The 24,259-nt window shown below is 38.3% G+C and overlaps 6 protein-coding genes across 6 annotated transcripts; 3 read left to right on the plus strand and 3 right to left on the minus strand. All coding sequences in view use genetic code 12, as the record gives it.

Moving 5' to 3' along the window:
• Positions 1–2,051: 2,051 nt before the first annotated feature.
• Positions 2,052–6,350, plus strand: DASC09_025340 (ATP-binding cassette transporter; the record flags this gene model as incomplete). Its single annotated transcript, XM_064996137.1, has 1 exon — positions 2,052–6,350. One exon carries the CDS (start codon positions 2,052–2,054, stop codon positions 6,348–6,350), a length of 4,299 nt encoding a protein of 1,432 aa, XP_064852209.1.
• A 2,287-nt stretch (positions 6,351–8,637) lies between these two features.
• On the minus strand, positions 8,638–9,732 carry DASC09_025350 (YeeE/YedE family protein; the record flags this gene model as incomplete). The annotated part of the gene is made up of 1 exon (XM_064996138.1): positions 8,638–9,732. One exon carries the CDS (start codon positions 9,730–9,732, stop codon positions 8,638–8,640), a length of 1,095 nt encoding a protein of 364 aa, XP_064852210.1.
• A 221-nt stretch (positions 9,733–9,953) lies between these two features.
• On the plus strand, positions 9,954–18,293 carry DASC09_025360 (phosphatidylinositol kinase-related protein kinase; the record flags this gene model as incomplete). The annotated part of the gene is made up of 1 exon (XM_064996139.1): positions 9,954–18,293. The coding sequence occupies one exon, from the start codon at positions 9,954–9,956 to the stop codon at positions 18,291–18,293; it is 8,340 nt and encodes a 2,779-aa protein (XP_064852211.1).
• Positions 18,294–18,798: 505 nt separating this feature from the next.
• Positions 18,799–19,599, plus strand: DASC09_025370 (uncharacterized protein; the record flags this gene model as incomplete). The annotated part of the gene is made up of 1 exon (XM_064996140.1): positions 18,799–19,599. One exon carries the CDS (start codon positions 18,799–18,801, stop codon positions 19,597–19,599), a length of 801 nt encoding a protein of 266 aa, XP_064852212.1.
• Positions 19,600–20,015: 416 nt separating this feature from the next.
• On the minus strand, positions 20,016–21,026 carry DASC09_025380 (L-serine/L-threonine ammonia-lyase; the record flags this gene model as incomplete). Its single annotated transcript, XM_064996141.1, has 1 exon — positions 20,016–21,026. The coding sequence occupies one exon, from the start codon at positions 21,024–21,026 to the stop codon at positions 20,016–20,018; it is 1,011 nt and encodes a 336-aa protein (XP_064852213.1).
• A 1,492-nt stretch (positions 21,027–22,518) lies between these two features.
• Positions 22,519–24,051, minus strand: THI6 (bifunctional hydroxyethylthiazole kinase/thiamine-phosphate diphosphorylase; the record flags this gene model as incomplete). The annotated part of the gene is made up of 1 exon (XM_064996142.1): positions 22,519–24,051. The coding sequence occupies one exon, from the start codon at positions 24,049–24,051 to the stop codon at positions 22,519–22,521; it is 1,533 nt and encodes a 510-aa protein (XP_064852214.1).
• Between the last annotated feature and the right edge of the window lie 208 nt (positions 24,052–24,259).

The following is a 24,259-nucleotide window of genomic DNA, read 5'->3' on the forward strand; positions in this document are numbered from 1 at the left end:
AGTTAATGTTGATATTGATATTGATATTGATATTGATTAATGTTAAAGAATTTGGCCACACCACTAGTGCCACCGGATATCCGGACTCCTGGTCAATACTATAATATATATATATATATATATATATATACTCCGTATTTTTTTTTCTTTATCTTTTATCTTTATTTAGTCTAGGTAGGTCCTCATAAATTTCCAGATCAATTCATTTTTTAACTTTTGCTGTGCGTAGAAGAGGCGCCTGGTGGATTCTAACAATTAATAAGACTTTTTCGAAAAGTTGGAGCGTAAGAGCCACTGCTAGTTTCTTTAGCTTTGTTAGTTATTGCTTGGGTTGAATAGTTTGCGAAATAATACACCTCCGCATTTGTAAGCTAAGTTAAGAGATTCATTCATTCCACAGAAATTGGTTGGGTTGGCTGGTGTATGTTCTGGCATCATGATGATGCCGGCAAAAAAGGTCCCACAATTCGATTTAGCACTATAAGAAGAAGTTATGTATTTATATATTTATATATTAATGGACAGGGACATTGTAATTTGGTTATTTTGTAGTGTTTTTCGGAGTCACTAAGATTGTGTTTGTATTTTCCAAGGACTAAGTATAATTGCAAAATAATAATGATAATAATAATAATATTAATGATAATATTAATGATAATGATAATAAAATTGTTGTATTATAGTGCAAGTTGAAATTTTTTTTTTTTTTTTTTTTTCCTTCAGAATTCCCGGGTTTTATACTAGATTGGTTGGTTGGTTGGTTCTTTCTTTGCACGATACATCATCAATAAGTTAAAGCAGTTTTTTCACACCGTCTCTATGATGAAAATTGATGATAGTTTCACGCAATAGCCGATACAACACTTATATTACAACCATATACTTTATACGTCAATAGGAATCCATCAATATGATATAGCCAAGCAATCTTTTTTTTTTTTTTTTTTTTCTATAGAGATTATTGCTGCATAAGAGACTGCATATATATAATGTAATTAATGCTTCTGTGATCTACAAAGCTTTTTTTTCTTTTTTCTCTATAGGTATATATCTGTCATCAATTAATAAAATAATGTTGTGGGTGTTGCCAACCTCCACCAGCTGGCTTGTCTTGTCAGTGGGCGGTAGGTAAATTGGGGAGGGTTCAGGTGAGATGGATGGATGGCTAAGGTCATCTTGGGTGATGAAATTTCAATTCAAAACACGTATGCTTCCTTACCTCACTGTACAACAAGGTTAAGTTAAGATTCCGTTGGTCTGATGCGCGTTAGAGATAAAAATAATCATAATAACAAACACAACGGTTATTTAGGCTAATCGGTGAAATAAGATAGATCCGAAAAATCGTAGTTTCTGTTTCTGTTTCTGTTTCTGTTTGGACATGACGGTGCAAAATAAAGAGCACATCAACAAGGCCATGGCATCATCGGTTCGATTGCACAAAACAAGGACTCCAGGGTGGATTCACTCGGCTAGTTGGCTAGTTGGCTTTGGTTGGTTGGTTGGTTGTGCGGGTGAAGTGAAGACAGCCGTATTGGGGCGATGGTATTATTAGTAATACTTGGTTGGTGTTATCTTAGCGCAGCACACACACACACACACACACACACACACACACACACACACACACACACATAACTACAAACGAACACCCGAGGTCTTCATTTATTTATTTCTTTTTTTCTTTCTTTCTCTCTTTCTTTCTCTCTTTCTTGTTCTTGTTATTCTCTTCCCGGCATTCTGCCCAAATAGGCAACACACCCCCTCCGCCACTATCTCCGACAGGGCCTCCTCCTTCGCCCCCCCGCGGAGCTCAGAATACGAATACGCGGTGACAACGCTAACCCCGAAAACAGAACACCCAAAAAAGAAAAAAATGTTTAGAAAAAAAAAAAAAAAAAAAAAGATCAATACGTAAAAATATATATATATATGTACATATATCTACATATATTCATTACCGATAGCCGCATCGTCATAAAATAATCACCATCGTCTCTCTTGTCTGTCTGTCTGCTTGTTGCAATACAATACACAAAAAGATTCACACAATGTCAGACAAGTCTGACCCGCCCCCTGCCACCCAGGGCTCGTCTTCATCATCACCATCATCATCATCATCGCTGACTACAAAGGAAGACCTCACCTTAGAAAAAGGCTACTCCCATCACGAAGTCCCGGTTCTCCAGCGTCACTTGTTGACCCCGTTATTGTCCAAGAAAATCCCCCCGGTATCAGACGACAAAGTACCATGGCCTCGTACCCCAAAGAAAATCATCCAGTACATCTTCTTTTGGTGGATGATCCCATTAATGAAAATCGGTTACAAAAGAACCCTCCAAAACGAAGATTTATGGCAACTCGACCACAAAATGACCGTCGAACAGCTTTATTCCAAATTCAAAGGCCATCTTGACAGAGCAGTGGCTAAAAACCGCGCCAAAGCCTTGGCTGCAAACCCTGATCTTACTGAAGACGAACTTCGCGAAGCAGGGTTCTCAACTTGGACCATCCATTGGGCATTGTTCTTGACCTTGCGATTCCGTTACATCCAAGGGCTATTATTCAAAGCTTTGTTCGATATTTCCTCCACCCTCACTCCGTTGCTCACTAAAGCACTCATCAATTTCGTCGAAACTAAAACATTGTTCCCTTCCACTCCCGTCAACAAAGGGATCGGGTACGCCATCGGTACCGCGTTTATTGTGCTATTTTCCGGGGTTTGCATCAACCATTTCTTTCACAACTCCATGACTTGTGGGGTCCAAGTGAAATCCATCCTTACAAAATTATTGTTAGAAAAATCGTTCAAATTGGACGGCAAGTCCCGTCAAAAGTTTTCTACTGGGAAAATCACCTCGATGATGGGCACCGATTTGGCAAGAATCGATTTTGCCGTTGGGTTCCAGCCGTTTTTAATTGGCTTCCCCATCCCGGTGATCATCGTCGTGGTGTTGTTGATCGTTAACATTGGGGTGTCGGCCCTTGTGGGGATCGCCATCTTTTTGATCGCTGGGGCGCTTATCGGTGCTGGGTCCAAAAAACTCGTCGGGTTCCGTAAAAGTGCCGCGAAATTCACCGATAACAGAGTCTCTCTCGTTCGTGAAGTCCTTAGCTCGATTAAAATGATCAAATATTACGGCTGGGAAATCCCATATTACAACAATATCAAAGAAATCCGGAAAAATGAAATGAATTTTGTCTTCCGGTTGCAATTCGTTAGAGTCATCTTCACCGCCGTTGCCGTTTGCTTGCCTACCATTTGTTCAATGGTGTCATTCTTAGTGTTGCACGCCATCAAACCAAAAATGTCGCCTGGTGATATCTTTGCCTCGTTATCATTATTTTCCAGTTTGTCTCAACAAGTGATGTTCGTCCCAATGGCCCTTGCCACCTCGATCGATGCCCATTTGTCTTTGAAAAGAGTCACCGAGTTGATGAAATGTGACGAAGAAAAACCATTAGATAAAGCCGAAGAGGAACATGACAGACTCGAATCTGGTTTGGTCTTGGATCGCGAACAATATGCTGTGCAAATGAAAAACGCCGAATTTAAATGGGCCGCAGTGATCAAGGATGATGATGAAAAAGACGCAACTGACGATAAAAACAAGAAAAATAGCAACAGTGAACTCTCCCAATCAGTTACCAATAACCATGATCAATTGTCCCGGACCCTTACTTCGAAATCCGGTATTACCGTGGAAGTCCCCGTCGTTGATCCATCGTCGTTTACCGGGCTTCATGACATTGATCTCTCTATCAAGCACGGTGAATTCATCATTGTTACAGGACCAATCGGTTCCGGGAAATCCTCTCTTTTATCCGCCATTGCCAGATTCATGCCTAAGCAATCTGGTGCCCTCGAAATTAATGATTCATTATTGCTCTGTGGTTACCCTTGGGTGCAAAACGCTACCGTCAAGGATAATATCGTGTTTGGTCTTCCATACGATGAGGCTAGATATAAAAAAGTTATCCACGTCTGTTCCCTCGAAGCCGATTTGGCGATCTTGCCAGGTGGCGATGAAACCGAAGTCGGCGAGCGTGGTATCACCTTATCTGGGGGTCAAAAGGCCCGGATCAATTTGGCCAGAGCGGTATATGGTGATAAAAACATTGTGTTGTTAGATGATGTGTTATCTGCTGTCGATGCTAAAGTCGGGCGTCATATCATGGAGAAATGTATTATGGAATTCTTGGGGGATAAGACCCGTGTTTTGGCCACCCATCAATTAAGTTTGGTCAACTATGCCGACAGAGTGGTGTATTTGGACGGTAGTGGACGCATCGATGTCGGTACCGTCGAAGAATTGCGTGCCAGATGTGAAGGATTCCAAAAATTGATGGAATTCTCGGCAGCCACAGAAGAAGACGAACAAGACGACCAAGCAAATATCGATATTGATAACAAGGATGAAGAAGAAGTGATTGGACAAACCAATGAAGCGTCTGAAAAATCCGAGGAATCTTACAATTATCAGCACAAGAATGGAGATGGGAAACTTATCAAAGAAGAAGATCGGGCCGTCAACAGAATCTCTTTCCAAGTCTACAAGAATTACCTTCGCTTAGGGCTTGGTCGCTTTGCCATTCCTTTACTCATTTTGTTCTTTCTCATCGCTGCTAGTGCCACCTTCTGTCAAATCTTCACCAACACCTGGCTTTCGTTCTGGACCGACCAAAAGTTCAAAGGGAAACATAGTAACTGGTACATTGGGCTCTACGTGATGTTTTGCTTGATGTCGGTGATTTTGGTGCTTTTGGAATTTCTGTTTATTTGTTATGTCGCCAACAAGTGTGCCAGAGAACTCAACATTAAAGCCCTTAGAAATGTGTTGTACACCCCAATGTCGTTCTTGGATACCACTCCAATGGGGAGAATCTTGAACCGTTTCACCAAAGATACCGACTCTCTTGATAATGAAATCGGTGATCAATTGCGTATTTTTGTGTTCCCATTATCGGTGGTCATCGGGGTGTTGATCCTTTGTATCATTTACCTTCCATGGATCGCCATTGCCATCGTCCCTCTCGGGTTGATTTATGTTTCCGTCACGTCGTTCTACCAAGCTTCGGCCCGTGAAGTCAAACGTCTTGAAGCCATCAACCGTTCTTTTGTTTACAACAACTTCAACGAATGTTTATCAGGGGTCGCCACCATCAAAGCGTACCAGCTGCAAGACCAATTCCTCGCCAGAAATGATGAGTATCTCAACCAAATGAACAAGGCCAGTTATGTCAATGTGGCGCTTCAACGGTTCCTTTCTGTGCAATTCGATTCCGTCGCCGTGGTGTTCATCTTGGTGATTGGTTTGCTTTGTGTCACTCGTCAATTCAACATCAGTGCCTCATCCACCGGGTTGCTTCTTTCTTATGTTTTACAAATCGTGGGTTTATTATCATTGTTGATCCGATCTTTAACTCAAGTGGAAAACGAAATGAATAGTGCCGAAAGATTAATCTTTTACGCTTACGAATTGCCTCAAGAAGCCCCGTACCAAATCGAAGCTACCAAACCGGCAGAATCATGGCCTGAACACGGGGAAATCAAGTTTGAAAATGCCAGTTTACGTTACCGTGATGGTTTACCATTGGTGCTCAAGAATTTGAACATCACCGTGAACGCTGGTGAGAAAATCGGGATTTGTGGGCGTACCGGGGCAGGGAAATCCACTATCATGACCGCGCTTTATCGTCTTTCAGAATTGGCCGAGGGGAAAATCACCATTGACGGGCACGATATTTCGAAATTGGGGATGTTTGACTTACGTTCTAAGTTGTGTATTATCCCACAAGACCCGGTGTTGTTCAAAGGGAGTATCCGAAAGAATTTGGATCCGTTTGAATTGAGCGATGACAACAGTCTTTGGGATGCATTAAGAAGAGCAGGATTAATTGAACAAGATGTGTTGAAGACTGTCAAAGTCCAAAAACTCGATGCTGCGTTGGGGGATTCTGGGTTAGAAAATCTTCATAAATTCCACTTGGATCAACAAGTCGAAGAAGAAGGTGCCAATTTCTCGCTTGGGGAACGTCAACTTATCGCGCTTGCCCGTGCGTTGGTCCGTAACTCCAAGATTTTGATCCTTGATGAAGCCACTTCCAGTGTCGATTACGAAACCGATGCCAATATTAACAAGACCATCAGAACGGAATTTGCCGATTGCACGATCTTGTGTATTGCCCATAGATTGAATACCATTGTGAAATTCGACCGGATCTTGGTGATGGATAAAGGTGAAGTTGCAGAGTTTGGGGAACCAGAGAAATTGTACGATGATAATGGGATCTTCAGGGAAATGTGTGAAAGATCTGCTATCGTTAGAGCGGATTTTATTAAGGATTGAAAGGAGAAAAAGAAAAAGAAAAAAAAAAAAAAAATTCATTTCTTTAGCCATCAAATTTCCTGATGGTGTTCCAGTTAATATTATTCTGGAATTTTTCAATGATATTGTGCTGTCTTTCAATTGTTATCCATCCTTCTGTGGTTTCTGCTTCTCCATGCTGCCCTACCTTTCTGCTTTTCCATTAATATTATTTCTATGCTGCCCTCCCTTTCTGCTTTTCTTTCTAATACCTATCTGATCTAATCCAATCCAATATTTTGCGAAAACTTCTGGCTGCCTTAATGCTCTGGAATTTGTTTTTCTCATTCTTGTTTCTTCAATGTTTTAGCGTTTCAATATGCTTCTATATTGTATTGATGATTTCCATCATATTTGCCAATTCTCTTTTTTCTCTATTTTACCATTTCTTTTTCTTCCCCCACCCTGGTTCACCATTTGTTTTAGGTTTACCATTATTTGTGTTTTTTTGCTATTATTCTTTTTGTAACTAAATTGTTAATTATAATCTTGTCATAATAAACTTGAACCCTGATACCAATTTGAAAAAAAAAAAATATTTTTGTGGTGACAAACCGTTGTAATGATCAAAATATACACTGAGAATGATGAAAGTTTAGGATAAAATCTAATGCTTTGGAAAAGAGAAACTAGTTTAAAATTGATAATAGAATTTATGATGTTGTAAGGGTTTTTTTTTCAATTCTCTGGTATGTATGAATAAAGAGAGACTTTGTCTCATATACCACCGGTGTTGTTGTTTCTTTATTCTTTATTCTTTATTCTTTATTCTTTATTCTTTATTCTTTATTCTTTATTCTTTATTCTTTATTCTTTATTCTTTATTCTTTATTCTTTATTCTTTATTCTTTATTCTTTATTCTTTATTACTCTATTTTCATCACCTATTGAAAGCCTTACTATGTCGTCTCTTAGATATTCACCCTAAATCAAATCAAGTTAAATATTGCGTTTAGTTTTCAGATTGATATTTTTTTTAACTCAGAATGTATTATAATAATAAATAGCATCATCCGCCACGATTTCTTAAGATTTTATACTCAATGATACCATGAAAACTGAGTTTTGTTTCATTCAAATCAAATAGTGAAAAACTACTACTGTACAATAATCATACATACATACATACATACATACATACATACAACTATGGTTTATTTATTTCTTTTACATCTATCTGAAAAAGTATCGGTTTAGATAGAGCATACAAGGGGGGCAGTACAAATATTATTAAATAGTCTGTTATCAACATCCCCCGCCCCCTTCCTCTCTTAAACCATCATTTTTTTTTTTATCTAGTTGAGAAACTGTCAAATCGAACCTCGCTTGGCTGATTCGAGAAGGTGAAATCAACTTCAACTTCAGAAAAACCCGACTTCTTCGAGGCTAAAAAGTTGATGAGATCTGGGGTGTCATTCACTTTTGGACGCCCAAGACAATCAAGGAATGATTGACCCAAAAAATGAGCTTTGGGCAGCGGTGGTGGTGGTGATGTGTTGCTGAAGAATTTGAAAAAAGACGCATCTGATGAATCTGATGATGGTGGTATGGATTTCGATGTATTCTAAATGAACCGTATGAATCAATTTAATTTCAATAAAAGGATTAAGATTGTAGTATTGGTGATTGTAGCATTGATTCTTCAATGAACCGCCGCCAAAATACCACCGCCAATCAACAAAAAAATATCCTCTATTTTTGGTTTCATGACATTAAACATCATATATGCTTGTACATCACCTCAAAGTATTTTAATTGCGTAAAGTTGTCTATTCCAAACTATTATTATACACTCACTATCACAGTACATATAATTGCCTATTAAATTCTCACCAGTTGCATGAAAAATCTCTCAAGAAACCAATAACGCGACATAATGTGAAGGAACTTAAATATCCAATGATATTTTTATCTCATTTTCGGTTGTCAAAATAACAATACACAGACTCTTTCTCGATTATTTCCAACTGCATATTGGTTGCAGTATTTTGTCTCTCGTTGGCTAGGCTATATAAAGAACCTCTTTTTGAATCATTGCTTTTTTCATTTTTAATCCTCTTCTTGAATATTCAATTAATGAGAAATAAAAAAAGAAGGGAAAAGAAAAAGCATTTCCAATAGTCAATTAATGGTAAAAAAAAAAAAAAAGGTATCTTTAATTTTCAATAAAGATTGCGTCAAATCCTTTCACAATAAATCAATAGTATTTTTTTTTTTTTTTTTTTTGATCATCCACTTTTTTCTCCACCTAAATAAACGACTCTGTCTCTCAATTTAATTTCTTGGCCAACCATGAGCCAGCTAAGAAAGACATCAACCAGTAAACCCCATCCCATTGATTGAATCCCAAGGCACCAATCAACCCTGGCCCAGGACATACACCGTATAATCCCCAACCAACCCCAAACAACACATTTCCAAAAAGGAATTTGAGGTCCACGGTATTGGAGAAATTAAGTGAATAATTTTCAGTCAAGAGGGGTTTTTTAACTTGTAACTCCGACTTGGTTTGTGGGATAGATTTCTTCCAAATGACAATGTTTGGTAAAATCGCAAAGATGGCAATCAACATGAGGGAAGGATCAAACCTTGAAGGAGTTAAAATCGACAAGAACCCAATAGTTTTCGTAGGGTTCACCATGCCCGAGATAAATAATCCCAATCCAAATAAAAACCCAGCGTTAACCCCGGTTAGATACTTTAAAAACCAAGAATTTGTCACACTACTTGTTTTCTGGTTAGCAGCGCCACCATTAGTAACCAAAACCTTTGCTAGTATTGGAATGAGAATATACGAAGTGCAAATGCCCCCAAAAACCACAGAAAGTAGAGCCATTTTATTGTTTTGGAATATTGAGAAATTCTCATCATAAACATAGCAATTGGTTGGAACAATTTCCCCATTGCTTGTTTCAGTATAACACACCGCACCATTACCGGCTATTTTAACCGTGACTATCCCAACAATTACAAACACTGCCGTGGCAATAATCGACCGTAAACGAAGTCTGGACACCCCTGCTAAGAAATGCCCCGAAGTACACCCACACCCGAACTTGGTGCCTGCCCCTACTAGCAAACCAGAAACAACAACATAAAGAGGGAAACTGGTATCCACTTGATGTTCAAGTAAGTCCACCGAGGCCACAGGCTGGTAAATTGGCGAGAAATCAGGGATTTTGTACGCCACGAATAACGAGGCCATAATGATCCCCGAGACAATCGAGACATTTTCAACGTTTGGGTCAAATATCCCGTTGATTAATGAAGAAAACCCAATGACTTTGCCAGAGTGCCATATATAAGACGTTGTGGCGCACTGGATCAACAATGCCCCGATAGCAGATTCCACAGGACTGAACATTTTCGATAATAAAGAGATGATAAATATATATGGAATAAGTTACAATAAATGATTCATTTAAAGAGGGCCTTGAGCCATGGCTGGTCACGTTACCGTTTAGTGTTACGCAGCCCCGGGCATCGAGAGGATTAAAATTTGTTACTTTCCTCAAAAAAGCAACAACAACAGTTTTATCACTGATAACCATTTATCGGTAATTAGAGATACCAGTCGCCCCGATAATGGATATACACCAGTCCAGGGAGGCAGATAAGGAGTTCGACACGATCTTCAATGGTCTCCGGTCGAAAAACAAAGAAGAACAGACGCGATATGCGTTGACGTTGAAGAATTTGGTGTTTGGCGGGAACACTGGCGACCAATATAATTCCCACTTGTCAGAATCGTCCATTTACAATAAACTTCATGAGATTACGGTTTCCAAAGATACCGAATTGAAAATCGCCACATATTACTCCATTAAAGCGTTCATTGAGTTGGTGGGAGGTCCAGAATTGGAAACTTCGAGAATTGCCAGAATGTTGGATCAGATGATGAGTATCCCCCAGATCTCCAAGCTGGTGGCCGATACTTTGGGGTCGCTTTATCGCCCTGGATGGTCATTGATCGCTACGTATTTCAGTTTCACTTGTGGTAATGCCATTGAGAATTTAGGCAATAAACTCGATTACAAAAAACTCAATGCCATCTTGATATTGCAATCGTTCACCACCCATAATCCGGGAGCATTGTACCCATACATCGAAAAGATCTTTACGGGATTGAGCCAAACTTTGAAAGATGCCAATGTGGTTATTAGAAGAGAATCAGCAGTGTTATTGGAACGGTGCTTGACAATATTGTATATGAGGGATACTTACATTTTATCATCAAGATTCAACAGATTGTACGATGAAGCCCTCGAGAATTTGAAGAGCTCGTCTACCGAATCAATACACTCATCGTTTTTGTTATTCAAGACTTTACTTCATTTGATCATTCTTTCGAACAACAATAGATCGTTATCAGCGTTGAACAACAACAAGGACGCCATAAGTTTCTCCACCATCACCGATAAGGTCGACGATATATACAACAAATGCTGGTTTTTCAAAGATTACAAGTCGTCAACCATTCGTATAGAAGTCATTGAAATCCTCCCGCTCATTGCCAAGTTCAACACCAGGATTTTCACCCTCAAATATTTACAAAGTATCACCGATTTTTACATGCTCAGGTTGAAAAAGGATAAAGATAGAATCCCCACTTTATACTTATTTGGCGGTATTTCTTCGAAAATTGGTAGTACCAATTGCTTATTATACGCCAACAGTTTAATTGCCATCATTGAAAACTTGATCCATACCATTAGTGGCGGGGATTCAAATACCACCGCATCCTCTCAACAAATGGATAAACCTGGCTTGAACAAATTTTCATCATTCAACCCTAGCTCCCATATTTTTGCTGGCCCAGGTAATGCCATCGCTAATACTTCGAATTCTGTCAAATCCGCTGGACCAAAGAGGAAAGATGGCGATTTTTTCGCTTACAATAAATTTGATACCTCCTCGATTCTTAATAATGATCCAGCCACCGCCATCACTTTCCAAAACATTTCTGAATACAAGGGATTGAAAAGATATGAGTTAGAAAAAGCGATTTTTTACGTGCTAATCAAACTTTGTGAGACTTTGGGCAGTAAAATCACCCAAGTGTTGACCCTTAACATGCTCGAGTTAATCATTGCCACTTGCAATTTGACTAAGCATTTGACGACATTGATGAGTAAATTGATCGAATTCTATCCTAACCTTGAAAGTTTCATCTTGCAAAAGCTCATGAATAAAGTGACCCTCACCTTAGCGGGTACCGATTTCATCGAACCAGGGGTTTCCATTGCCAGTTTGAATTTGACTCCCAAAGATCGCAAAAAATTGGCCCAAAAATCGGTTATCGGGGTACGTTTCGATGAGCCTTCAGGAAGGATTTTTCTCAATGGTAATGCCAATGGGTTTGGTAATAGTAATTCATCATCCATTGGTGATGAAATTATTGGCAATGATTCTCGAGCTAGTGAATTGAGAAAAAAAATCGCCCTTTATAAACAACCATACTCTAGCAGTTCGGCGCCGTTATCAAATTACACTTTCAAAGACTTATCTTCTGCTTTTAATAATTTCACGGCGGGTCATGAAGCATATTCTGTATCCAACCATACCAACCCTTCTTTGGCCAGCGATGGTAGTAATACCGCGGTGGGGGCCTCCAACGGAGAACGTCCTAGTACCCATTTTATCACTATTAAAGATATGGTTGATTTGAACAGGGCCAGAAAAATCAGAAACACGGTTTTGAAAGATTACGGGTTCAATGTCGGGGGAAATGTGAACAGTACCAGTGCTAGTAATACCGGGGTATTCCAAGCACTTACCAAATTAACTGGTCTTTCTGATGATTATTTCAAGTCGATAAACCAAACCCCATTCGATGGCGGGTTTGATTCGAAGGATATCAATACCGATGAGGGAGAAGTGCCAATAAAGAGCGATTTTGCCATAGACAGTTTGGAATACCAGGAAATAAATCTTTTGGTGGAATGTTTCCATATTTTGAAGAAATTCCATTTCGGGAAATACGTGTCGCTATTTGAGTTTTCCAGGTACGTTACTTTGACTTATATTGATCATCAAGATTTTCAAGTGAGAAAACTCGCGGCGTTGATAACCACAAAATTGTTTACCGATGATGAAATCATCAACTCTGTGCAAATTGGCTCGATCACTGCGGTATCTGACGTTTTATCGAAGTTGTTACTCTTGGGAATTGCCGATACAAACCCCGAAATAAGATTGGCGGTTCTCGAAAGTTTGAACGCCAGGTATGATCCCCAACTAGCCCAATCGGATAATGTTAGATTATTAATGATATCGTTGAATGATTCCAGTTTTGAGGTGAGAAAAGTGACCATCAGAATCCTTGGAAGAATATCGGTGAAAAACCCGGCATATGTGGTTCCAGCCCTTAGAAAAGTGTTGATTCAATATCTTAACAATTTGAAATATGGCACCACTAATGTGATTCGAGAAAATAGTTGTTCATTATTGACATGCCTTGTCTCTTGTGCTGATATGTTAACAAAGCCTCATATCAATGCCATCATGGATGTTTTAATTCCATTATTACGCGATAGTAATAAAAACTCAGTGATTTCGTCTATCGTCATCAAATGTATCGGGGAATTGGCCAGAGTCTCTGGAGAATCGACAAAGTATTTTCTAGATGAGGTTATTCCATTGATCATGGCGATCCTCAAGGATAACTCATTATTGATTTCCAAAGAAGAAAAAGTCATTGCCATCAAGACATTGAGTCAGTTGATTAGAAGCTCAGGAAGGGTCATTGATCCATATTTCACCTATCCAGATTTATTAGCAGAAATCATCAAAATCGTCAGTGATAATAACGTTGATGCTGGGTTGAAGAAAGAAACCATCAAGTTACAAGGGATTTTGGGAGCGTTGGATCCGTACAAGGCCAGAGAATTGGAAAGTAATTATAAATCCATCAGACAAAACCAACCTTCATCATCCAGAGAATTGGTGCCAGGGATGTTTACCCCATCGCAAGGGAAAAATCGCAAGCAGGATTCCAGCAAACAAATTAGTAATAAGCAATCATCATCTAAGAAATCAATGAATAATAATATTGATTATAGTCAAGCCAGTGAGGTTGCCAAAAATTGGGGACATGATGAATTGGGTAAAGATTTCGAACAAGGGGTTGATTTGAACGAAATGTTAAATATTAATGACGCCAGTATGCGGATCCCAAAACTTATCCAAATGGAAACCCCAATAGATTTATTATTATTGATGCAATTGAATAACGATCTTCGGCCGCTTAGCGGAGGCGAGGATTATTACTTGATTGTGGTGTTGAACATGTTGGTCAGATTACTTAAGGACCAATCAACGAGCTCTCACCACGAAACGGTGATGTCGATTATTGTCAATATTTTCTCACGAATCAGGGATAAGTGCTTGAGTTATTCGAAATTGATTATCGTGGGAATGTTGAGAGCCATCAAAAACTATACTGCATCAAAGATGAAATTATCGTTCCAACAAATTGGCCAAATCGCCAAAGTTATCGGGAAATTTATCAGGCCTGCAGTGCCGGAGTTATTAAAGAGTGTCAATGAATTATTTGGGTTAACTGATCGGTTAACGTTGATAAATTTAGTAGAAATTGTCTCCAAAAACTTGGACATGGAATTCAAATTGTATTTGCCAAATATTTTGTGCACTCTCTTGGAAGCATTGAATAATGACGATTCAAAGGATAAAATTGTTTCTCGGAAAATCATCAAAGCGTTTGTGTCGTTTGGAGGAAGTATTGAAGAGTATTCTAATTTGATCATCACCAATATTTTGAGATTTGTACAGCCTAATGGTGGGTCATACGAGCTTCGTAAAACCGCAATTGAGGCATTGGGACAACTCACCACGTCTATCAACTTGACAGATATGTCCTCTAGCATAATCCATCCATTTTTGGTATTGTTGAAAAGCAAAAATCCTGAGGATTTCCAATTGAGAGATAGTATTATGAATTCTCTTTGTGCATTGATTGTGCAAATGAAGAGTGAATATTTCATTTTCTTGCCAATTGTTGATAACACGCTATCAGAAATTGAATTTTCGTCTCATGCCTACACAAAACTTGTACATCAATTGATCAAAAATGAAAATGTGTCCTTCACCCTTCCTTCAGAATACCAACCCGAACCGGCTTACAAAGAGGATGAGCCAATGAAGAAAGTTGATGGTGCATTGCTCCAATCTAGTTGCCAGCCATTCCTTTGCAAGACTAAAGGCGATTGGATTGAATGGTTAAAGCGGTTGAACTTGAAGCTTTTGGAGCTTTCTCCTTCGGTATCGTTGAACTCTTGTTTAGTGTTGGCGTACGCCCACGTTCCAGTGGCCCGTGAGTTGTTCAATGCGGCATTTTCTGGAGTATGGGTGGCTATTGGTGATGAACATCGTAATGAATTGGGGAAAAGTTTGTTGTACGCATTACAAAACGCTCCAAACTCTTCGGACGTTCTACAAACCATTTTGAATTTGGCAGAATTCATGGAACATAACAATACTCCATTGCCAATAAATCTTTCGGTGCTCTCGAAGTATTCTTTCCGTCATCATGCGTTTGCCAAAGCTTTACATTACAAAGAAGTAGAATTCAAGGATACGGCTTACAAAAACAATGTGTCGGTGACCACGATTGACTCGCTTATCAATATCAACAATTCTTTACAACAGTCTGATTCTGGTGATGGGATGTTGAAGATCGCTACTGATTTCTATCATTTTGAGGCCAAAGAATCGTGGTACCAGAAATTACAGAAATGGAATGAAGCGTTGCGAATCTATGAGAAGAAATTGGCCGATAATCAAGTGAATATCGACGTGATCAATGGGAAAATGAGCTGCATGCATGCTTTAGGTCAATGGGAACAATTGGAGAGTTTTACCGAAAAGAATTGGGGATTAATTTCCAATATCAACAAAGAGAAAGTCGCACCGTTGGCGGCGGCGGCAGCATGGGGTACTGCGAAATGGGAAAAAATGGACGATTATATCAGCGTTATGAAGCAAGATTCTGCGAATAAGTACTTTTTCGATGCGATTCTTAACGTTCATCGTTGTAATTATGGAGTGGCCCAAGAAAACATCAGAAACGCTCGGGAGTTGTTGAGTGGAGAAATCACCGCGTTGATCAATGAAAGTTACAGTCGTGCTTATGATGTGGTGGTGAGAATCCAGATGTTGTCGGATCTTGAAGAAATCATTGAATTCAAAGGATTGGACGATAATAATCCAAGAAAAAGTTTGTTGAAGTCCGCCTGGGATAAGCGATTATTCCATTGTCAAGGTAATGTGGATATTTGGCAAAGATTATTGAATATTCGATCATTAGTGATCAAACCAGAACAAGACTTGGTGGCCCGAATCAAATTCGCTAATTTGTGTCGGAAATCAGGACGGAATGCCCTTGCGGAAAAAACGTTATCCAGTCTTAAGAGTAACGTTATTCAATTGAAACCAGTTCCAGGAAACTCTATGGAAGGTGGATCATTTACCAATCCGGCTCTCGTGTACGCCCAATTGAAGTTATTATGGGAGGTGGGACAAAAGGAAAAAGCGTTTGCCACCCTTTGTACATTCACTTATGATTTAAGTGCTGCGCTTTGTCTTCAAGCAGATCAACTAGTATCACCAAAAGTTCCAGAGATCTTACCGTGTGATGAACCACTTTATTACGGTTTGCGGAAGATTTTGTGCAAATGCTTTTTGAAACAAGGTCAATGGCAAATGGAATTAAACTCTCATTGGACCGATGATAAGGCTGCAGAAAGTGGGGTTCTTGGATCATTTTTAATTCCAACGATTTTATACAGTGATTGGTACAAAGGCTGGCATTATTGGGCCTTGGCAAATTATGAAGTGATTTCTTCCAAGTCCACTAGGTTGCGGAACCGTGAAGATCACGTCACCCCTAAAGAACACGAATCAGGTAACGAATCAGAATTGGTGAAATTACACGCCATTCCTGCCATGAAAGGGTTTTTCCGATCGATTGAATTATCCAGTAGTGTGGCCATTCAAGATTTGCTAAGATTACTTGGATTGTGGTTTGCGTATGGTGGGTATCCATTCGCGGCTACAGAAATTGAAAAGGGAATCAATGATTTATCAATTGAGACTTGGTTACAGGTGCTTCCACAATTGTTTTCTCGATTACACCATCCGGATAAAGTGGTGAATAACGCTTTGCAAAAACTTGTGGTTCGGTTAGCAGAAGTGCACCCACAGGCTTTATTGTTCCCATTAAATGTTTCTGTGAGATCTGACAAACAAATTGGTCAAGCTACCGCCGGAAGAATCTTGAATACTATTAAGTTCTTGCACCCACGACTTGTCACCGAATCAGAGGTGGTGGTCTATCAATTGATCCAAGTGGCATTATTATTGAATGAACGATGGTTCCATGCTATCGAAGACGGGGTAGCGCTTTATCAAAGTGGTCATCATTATTCGAAGATTGTGACGATGTTTGATACATTATATCAAGAGCCAAAACGTACCTTCCACGAAAAAACTTTTTGGGCGATCTGGGGACCGGAGCTTAGTAGAGGGTATGAATGGATTGTCAAATATAAGAAAAAGATGCTTGAACAACAAGTGAGTGATCCTCAATTACTTCAACTGGCGTTTGATTGTTTGGCGCCAATCCATAACAAATTAAGCAATGAATTTAGTAGTGTGAGAACTCATTTCTTGGAATACGTGGCCCCTCAATTATTAGAAAGCACCGATTTAGACCTTGCGGTCCCAGGGACGTATGAACCAGGCAAAGTGGTGGTGGGAATGCACCGTTTCGAAAACCGGGTGCCGGTGATTGTTTCCAAACAACGTCCAAGACGATTTTTCATTTATGGTCAAGACGGTAGATTATATGATTATTTGTTGAAAGGCCAAGAAGATATTAGACAAGACAATATGGTTATGCAATTGTTTGGGTTGGTCAATAAGTTGTTGGACAATGATCCTGAATGTTTTAGTCGTCATTTAAGTCTTGAACCGTATCCAACAATCCCGCTTTCTCCAAAATCTGGGTTATTGGGGTGGGTTCCAAACAGTGATACTTTCCATACATTGATTAGTCAAAACCGGAATTTCAAAGGCATCACCAAAGATATTGAAAGAAGAGCCCACAACGCGTATCTGGGTAAACATTTTGATTTTGCCACGGCGTTGAGACGCTTGGAATTGTTTTTGGTGAGTTTGAGCGCCTCTAGAGGGATGGATATTTATGATGTGTTGTGGTTGAAGAGTCGGTCTTCGGAAGTATGGCTAGAACGGAGAACCACGTATATTCGGTCTTTAGCATTGACGTCGATTGTTGGGTACGTCCTTGGGTTAGGAGACCGTCATCCTTCGAATATCATGATTCATAGAGTTACTGGGAAAGTGGTTCACATTGATTATGGGGATTGTTTCGAAAGTGCTCTGTTGCGTGAGAAATGGCCAGAACAAGTGCCATTTAGATTGACAAGAATGTTGGTTAATGCGTTAGAGGCTTCAGGAATTGAAGGTTCCTTTAGAATCACTTTGGATAATGTGATGCGGGTGGTGAGGGTCAATAAAGAATCCTTACTCGCGCTCTTTGATTCGTTTGCCAATGATCCATTGATCAAATGGGGGTTTGATATTCCTAATAAAGCGGTGATGCGGAAGACTGGGTACAAGCCTATAGATGCCGATGCGGCTGAGATGAGAAGTAAAGGACAAATCAACGATGAGCAATACGATGCGATTTTGGAAGAAAACGAGCGGGCGTTGATGAATGCTCGGGCAGAGTACGTGTTGAAGAGAATCAATGATAAGTTGACGGGTAATGATTTCCCAAGAGCGAAAGATTTGGATATTGGTGATCAAGTGGATCGCTTAATTGCTCAAGCGACTGATAAAGATGGGTTAGCATTGCATTTCATTGGGTGGTGCTCGTTCTGGTGAGAATATTTTTGTTCAATTTGGAGTATGTTTTGTACAATTTGGAACATTTTTTTTTTTTCCAATTGGGAATATCTTTTATTTATTTATGAGTATTGTATATTACTGATTCTGATGATTATTATTAAATCTTACAATTGTTTTTGATAGTGACTAGACCTGTAATTATTATAATTATTATAGTTGTTACTATTATCATCTTTATAATTATGATTATTTTCTTTATGACTATTCTTAGTATAATTTTCATTACCATTAGCCTGTTTATTATCCATATTGTCTTTATAATCTCGCTTATTATGTTCATCGTTATTATTACTATTATAAGGCAGTTAACATATCGCCAACTGCACGTTCCGACCGCCGGTTAGCCTCCGGTGTTAACTCCCGTAGCCTACGATTTTACCCGCCACGACCACTATAAAGGCATGCCTTGCAGTCCCCAATACAATTTTTCAATTATTATTACGATTATTATTACCATCACCAAATAATAATTACTATAACAATGTCTAATTCTATTTTCTCTACCCAAGGAAAAGTTGTCCTTGCCACCGGGGCCACTAGTGGTATCGGTCTTGGAATGTGCAAAGGTCTTGCCGAATTTGGATGCCAACAATTGATCTTGATCCACCGTCCATCAACTTCCCCAGCCGAAGCTACTGCTGAACTCAAGAAAATCTCTCCATTGGGTGACAAATTGGTGGTGTCTTACATTCAAGCGGATGTTGCAGAAGTCAATGTCGAAGACATCGAAGAAAAAATCGTCAAACCGGCTTTGGAATTGTCGGTCACCGGGAAAATCGACGTTTTGATCAATAACGCTGGGGTGAATTTGCGTTACACTGCCGAAGATTTCCCAGAAGACCAATTCCAAAAAGTCTTACAAATTGATTTGCTTTTCCCATCCAAATTGACCAGATTGGTAGGCAAACACATGTTGGAAAACAATGTCCGTGGGAAAATCATCTTCACTTTATCATTGATCTCTTTCCAAGGTGGGATTCTCAGTGCTCCTTATGCAATTTCCAAATCCGGTCTCAAAGGGTTTGTGCAAGCATTGAGTAATGAATGGAGTAGTAAAGGAATCAATGTCAACGGGATTGCCCCAGGTTACATCGAGACCAAGTTGGTGAAGTCTTTGAAAGAAGATCCTGTTAGAGGCAGACAAATCACAGAAAGAATCCCAATTGGTAGATGGGGTACCCCAGAAGATTTCAGAGGTCCAGCAGCGTTCTTGGCCAGTAGTGCTAGTGATTACGTCACTGGGGAAACTTTGTTGGTTGATGGTGGATGGATGGCTCGTTAAATCATCAAAAATAAGATAAAAAAGATAAAAAAAAATAAAAAACAAAACGAAAAATAGAGTTAATAAAAGATATGTTGATATGATAGTGTATTGGATATTGTAGGAAATAATCAATTTCGGTTATTATTATCAGATTATGCGTTGATTGAGATCGTAGAGTTTTTGAAATAATTATATTTTTGAAATGATTTATTCAAAATAGTCAAATGTTAAAAAGGATTAATTTAAAGAAATTCCATTCAATTGATGATAAGAAGTACGAGGATGATTCGATTCGTACATGAATCATGCCCATAGATAACGGTGTATTTTAGTTAATATTATCTGGAAAAAATTGAGAAAGAAAGAAATATCTAAGATCCTTTGAAAATATTTTTCAAATGAATTAAAAACTTCATATCAGTTTCACATTTGAATCATTTTTCCCCGTCAATTACAGATCGGTATTGGATAACATCTTCAACACTCGTAGCAGACCCGCCACAGGCAATGACAATGACTATATCGTCTTTATTCAATTTTCCAAAAGCTTTCTCCAAAAGCTTACGATTATTGGCTGCAAAAATCGAAGCACCACAGGCAGGCTCGGTAACGACATTGTGATCTTCAACAAACTTTATGACACCTTCCATTGTATTGCTATCAGTGATCAAGACCAGATGAGTTGAATGAGATCTTGAATTTTCAAGCGATTTCAAACTGATATATGAACATGCCAATGTGGTAGCGATGGTATTAACTTCTTTCAAATAAACAACCTTATCTGCCTCGATGGCTCTATTCAAAGTTGGCGCATTCTCAGTTTCCACGGCCATTATAGGAATATTCAAACCATTTTTAACCAACCCCCGAACCAATCCATTGTATAAGCCTCCACCACCAACTGAGCATATTAACCCTTTGATTTTTGAGATTTTGCTTTCATCAAGTTGATAGAGGATTTCATCAATCATTGTAGAATGGCCCTCCCAGATAAGTTCATTGTCAAATGGATGACAATAAATAGGCAATATTTCATTTTGATCAACCTTGGAAATAACCTCAGTCCTTAAGTATTCATCAGCCTCACTCCACTGATTCCCTTTAACAATAACTTTTGCACCAGTATTTTCAATCTTTTGCTTCATTTTCGAATTGGTGGTGATTGGCAAGACAACAGTACATGGCAAATTATAAAAACTAGCTGCTGTACTGACAGCAAAACCAGCATTGCCACCAGAAGAAGAGAAAAGATGAATTTGCAGATTCGATTTCTGTGCCTTTTCGAAAGATTTATGAATCATATATCCCAATCCTCTAGATTTGAAAGATCCTGAAGGTTGAGCAAATTCACACTTCAAATAAACATCATAATCTTTAGATAATCCAGGAGATTTTGTCAAAGGTGTTTCACTGTAAGGCAAGTCTGTTGGAGTTCTGGATACCATATTCCACTGAGAGTTGAGCTGGAAATCGATTGAAAATTAGGAAATATATGTTTCCAGAAAGCTAAATAAGCCGAATTTCTTATCTTTATATGAAATGTTAAATGAAAAATCTAGACTTCCTTAAGTTCTAAGAAAGATTTCCGAGAATTGATTCATAATAACTATGCATGCAAGTACACATGCATCCAAGAGATATATCTTATCGGAAACGAAATAGTTCTGGGCTTCAAAGAAATGAAAAAATAAAATAAAATATAGTAATGAGAATATTATGAAAGATAGGCTTTAATAAACTTAAACAACCTTTTCAAATCTATATTTCCTATAATGTCCGTAACATTGATATTTGTATGGGTATTTCACCAATAAATTTTTGCGAATCATATACCACTGGTGTGGAGTTCAGTCATCGATAATGATGTTTGGGGTCCGAGTCAATTTCTTGAAAGACTTGACTCGGGACCTATTTCTGACTCGGTACTTATATATTTCTGACTCGGTTCGCTTCCCCTTATCATGATAAGGTACCTGTAGCATGGTATTCTAGATACTATATCATCATAATCATTATTGTTCTAATGACTGCTAACCTTACCAAGCTTGGTAATTATCTCTTCCGACTAATATCCTTTTAATTATGTAATAAGTTATTAATATTCTTTCCAAAGCTTTCTATTATTCTTCACTTCAGGACTTTCTGTAGTTCTAGGAGATTACCTGTGCCTGTCTTTTTATTTCACTTTTCATTTCATTTAAACTCTTTACACGATAAAATTTCAATCCTATTTATACAAACTTACTCAATATACATTTTATTTCACTCGATACATTAATTACAGTCCGAATTTTAATGTATGGCTCCTAATCTTTCCATTATAATATGGACTCCAGGTTATATTACAATCTCGCTCTACATATACATATGAGAGCCTCAAAAAAAACATTAGAACCCCAGAACAAATCACCAAATATTAACTAGTTCTTCAACAACATCCTGAAATTTCATGAAGTCTAAATTTCATACATTTAAAATATTTGTCATTTAAATACCAAATATCAAAATTTTCAGCCTTCTAAAATACAGGAATTCTATAAAAAATATTCGTCGCTCAAAAAGTACTTGAGTAAAATATATATATCTCTTTTTTAGTGCAATCAAGTACCACCTGTAAGGGCTACTACCAACGCCTAATCCATACCTCAGGTACCGCATAACCTAAAATATCATCGCAATTTTCAATTATGAAAATCATGAATCTAATAAAAAAAACACTTTCTTTTTTTCTCATTTGCAATATATTTCCCAGATCTCAAATTACGACTTTAAGTGCTCAAAATCTCTATTGCATTCTCGCTACAAAATATTTTTTCGCCTCAAGCATGGGAATGTACTTTGGGATCATGTGTATTTGTTAATGTCTAATTATCCGTATCTTTATTCTTACCAACTACCAAAAATCTTACCACTGAATTCCTACTTGCCCAATAAAAGTTACTCCCTAATAATATTAGTACTCAATAGCCTGTAGGGTTTTCTGGAAAGTTCATAAAGCTCATCGGTGAAGTTTGCTAAAAATGTTCCTGGACCCTTGCTTTGTTGACCAGCAAGATAACCGGCTTCCTTATATAGGGCAACAGCATCTATTGCAGCTTCAAATGTATGAAAGTATGAACAAACAGCCAAATATGATGCAATAACACCACCCAATGCACAACCTGATGCAGTGATCTTACCCATTAATTCATGACCACCTGAAATAAAACAAACTCTAGGTTTTTTTGTTGGAATGATACCATCAACAATAATATCTTTTTTTCCTGTCATTACAATAACGGCTTGCGTCTTCACAGCAAGTTTGGATAGAATATCAACAATTTCTAAGTCATTTAAGTTCAAATCAGAATCGACTCCTCTCATGGTAACACCATTTGCTCCGGCAAGGGAACAAATTTCTGCCATGTTACCCTTTATAACACTATAGCGACCATGTTCTATCATCATTTTAGCTATTTCACGTCTTGGTTGTGTAGCTCCACAAGCAACAGGATCATAAATAATTGGAACCATATGTGCATTGTACTCGCTGATTGCCTTCTTATACATATGAATTGATGCATTGGACATTGTCCCTGTATTCATACAAAGGCTTCCTTTTGAAATTTTGGCAAAGAAGCTAAATTCTTCTGAAAGTTCAGACATTATAGGTGAGCCTCCAATCGCAATACATACATTTGCCGAAAAGTATTTAGCTACAGCGTTCGTGATGAAATGAGTAAGTGGCTTTTCTTGAACAATGTTTGGGTGTTTGTAAGGATGAAGAGCTTCTTCATTATCGTAAGCCAAGTTAATACTTCTGAGGGTTTCCTTGGTAGCAAGAGAAGCATCATGACTGGCCATTATACAAGAAACAACAGCAGCACCATTTGTACAAAAATCTTTATATCGACACTCATTCAAAGTCCTGGTGATATTGTACTTATTTAAGCCACCAATAATGACACTTTTCATTTCTGGTTTACCATCATGAAGAACTTCCAAAATCTTTTTAATACCTCCCGGTCCCAAAATTGGTTTAGTCATTTCTTTTGTGGTTGTTGAATAAGCAGATCCAATACCAAGATAATCAATTCTCGCAGTTGATTTGATTGCTGCCATTGCATCTCGTTCGTTATTAACCGTGACACCAAGAATTTTATCCTGGCCAATCTTCTCACGAGCCTCCTCCGCAGCCATATCATCTTGGCCAACATGAACACCTTCAGCATCGATGGCTAGAGCAACATCGATTCTATCATTTATAAGCAAAGGAACATTATATTTTTTGGTAATTTGATGTAGCTTCCTGGCTCTATCAATAAAGTGATCGGTATCAAGATTTTTTTCTCTTAACTGGACAATAGTCACACCATTTTGTAAAGCCTTTTCTACTTGATCATAAAAGTCTAAACTTTCAGGAACGATTTCACTGTTGGTCACTAAATAAAGACTATAATCTATCGTATTTTTATCGATTGTTAGAGACATATTGCTCCGTGTCTAGAGGTGTAACTCAATTCAAATCTAAAATTCTGGACCTGTTTATTATTCAGAATTTTGAAAGATGAATTATATTTTGATAAATTACTTTTGAGATCATGAGTAAAACAATTTTTTATTTTTTTTTTTATTTTTTTCTGATAAAGTGATTGGTAGTTGAAGATCTACTATGTATGACGTTTTCACAGTCATCCGA

The sequence above is a fragment of the Saccharomycopsis crataegensis genome (assembly GCF_037102585.1).
Source record: "Saccharomycopsis crataegensis DNA, jcf7180000000075, whole genome shotgun sequence".
Lineage (NCBI taxonomy): Eukaryota > Fungi > Ascomycota > Saccharomycetes > Ascoideales > Saccharomycopsidaceae > Saccharomycopsis > Saccharomycopsis crataegensis.